The sequence below is a fragment of the Taudactylus pleione genome, unplaced genomic scaffold (assembly GCF_031769625.1).
Source record: "Taudactylus pleione unplaced genomic scaffold, aTauple2 ptg003595l, whole genome shotgun sequence".
In the NCBI taxonomy this organism is placed as follows: Eukaryota; Metazoa; Chordata; class Amphibia; order Anura; family Myobatrachidae; genus Taudactylus; species Taudactylus pleione.
The window spans coordinates 10,001-12,165 of record NW_028287935.1 but is presented as its reverse complement, the minus strand read 5'-3'; the positions used below and the strand labels follow the sequence as shown (position 1 = coordinate 12,165).

The 2,165-nt window shown below is 49.8% G+C and overlaps 1 protein-coding gene across 1 annotated transcript in view; it reads right to left on the bottom strand.

The window, feature by feature from the left end:
* Positions 1 to 369: 369 nt before the first annotated feature.
* The window catches only part of LOC148430587 (talin-1-like), a gene marked incomplete at its 3' end in the record, with an annotated part of 3,901 nt that continues 2,105 nt past the window's right edge, over positions 370 to 2,165 (bottom strand). Inside the window, exons 2-3 of the mRNA XM_088466579.1 lie at positions 1,946 to 2,043; positions 370 to 499 (exon numbers count right to left, since the gene is read on the bottom strand). Of these exons, the coding sequence (XP_088322705.1) occupies positions 370 to 499; positions 1,946 to 2,043 (228 nt within the window). The remainder of the gene's footprint in view (positions 500 to 1,945; positions 2,044 to 2,165) is intronic.

Below are 2,165 nucleotides of genomic sequence, written 5' to 3'. Positions count from 1 at the left end.
TATCATTAACGGCTCCCCCTGAAATGAAGACCGTCAGGGGCAGGGTCCATTCTACCTTCTGTCCTTCATCTGCCCACCTCACATGATCCAGATATTATCCAGCTATCACCCGCAAGCATAGACTTTGTAAATATCCAACCCCATCTACAGACATCAGTACAGATTTAGGGGAGCTCTGTGGGGGCACTCGGGATGGATTGCTTTATTGCACTCAGAGAAGAGACCCTAAGGCGACATCATCGGATTTCATCCATAACTAAGAGGAAACACGAACAGAAGAGCGGGTACGGGCAGGGAAGGACACAGGAGCAGCAAGTTTCAGGATATTATCAAAAGAGAGGATCCAGCCATGAAAGGGTCACATCTTACCGATACGGGCACAGATGGTCATTAGAAGGTCGCTCATGGTCTTGGAGTCATCAACCATAACGGTCTTCACTGTACCATCCAACATGCGGATTTTCAGAGGACGTTGTTTCTTCCTGTATTCCAAAGTGTCCTTGAGGCAAGGAGAGAAACACGGGCACAACAATGAAACACGGCTCTCCGACAGGACACAAGTGTATGGGAGGGAAGGAGGACATGATAGTGACAGGAACACAAGTGTATGGGAGGGAAGGGGGACATGATAGTGACAGGGACAAGACACAAGTGTATGGGAGGGAAGGGGGACATGATAGTGACAGGGACAGGACACAAGTGTATGGGAGGGAAGGGGGACATGATAGTGACAGGACACAAGTGTATGGTAGGGAAGGGGGACATGATAGTGACAGGACACAAGTGTATGGGAGGGAAGGGGGACATGATAGTGACAGGACACAAGTGTATGGGAGGGAAGGAGGACAGGATAGTGACAGGGACAGGACACAAGTGTATGGGAGGGAAGGAGGACAGGATAGTGACAGGGACACAAGTGTATGGGAGGGAAGGAGGACATGATAGTGACAGGGACAGGACACAAGTGTATGGGAGGGAAGGAGGACATGATAGTGACAGGACACAAGTGTATGGGAGGGAAGGAGGACATGATAGTGACAGGGACAGGACACAAGTGTATGGGAGGGAAGGAGGACAGGATAGTGACAGGGACAGGACACAAGTGTATGGGAGGGAAGGAGGACAGGATAGTGACAGGGACACAAGTGTATGGGAGGGAAGGAGGACAGGATAGTGACAGGGACACAAGTGTATGGGAGGGAAGGAGGACATGATAGTGACAGGACACAAGTGTATGGGAGGGAAGGGGGACATGATAGTCACAGGGACAGGACACGTGTATGGCAGGGAAGGGGGACATGATAGTGACGGGGACAGGACACAAGTGTATGGGAGGGAAGGGGGACATGATAGTGACAGGGACAGGACACAAGTGTATGGGAGGGAAAGGGGACATGATAGTGACGGGGACAGGACACAAGTGTATGGGAGGGAAGGGGGACATGATAGTGACAGGGACAGGACACAAGTGTATGGTAAGGAAGGGGGACATGATAGTGACAGGACACAAGTGTATGGGAGGGAAGGGGGACATGATAGTGACAGGGACAGGACACAAGTGTATGGGAGGGAAGGGGGACATGATAGTGACAGGGACAGGACACAAGTGTATGGGAGGGAAAGGGGACATGATAGTGACAGGACACAAGTGTATGGGAGGGAAGGGGGACATGATAGTGACAGGGACAGGACACAAGTGTATGGTAGGGAATGGGGACATGATAGTGACAGGACACAAGTGTATGGGAGGGAAGGGGGACATGATAGTGACAGGGACGGGATACAATTGTATGGGGGGAAAGGCTCTCGGACAGGACACCAGTAAGGGGCAGACAATGATACATGGATTTGGGAAAGGACATGGGTGAAGGGACTAAAGGTCACGTGGACAAAGATGCTCTTTCATTAATAAAAGTGGTTTATTAAGCAGAAATAAACAACTCACCCCATTGCGTAACATGTAATAATCCAAAGCTTTTCCGGCTTCCAACCAGATTCCTTTCTTAGGATCTTCATCCGACAAGAAGAGACCGAAGTCATTTGCTGAGGACACAAAAAACAGCTTAGGCTAAACCACCAGAAGATTTAATACTAGGAACCCAGTGTGTAATGCAATATAGTAACCTCACTAGTGACCCCTCCTGTTTCATCTGGTGACATCATAC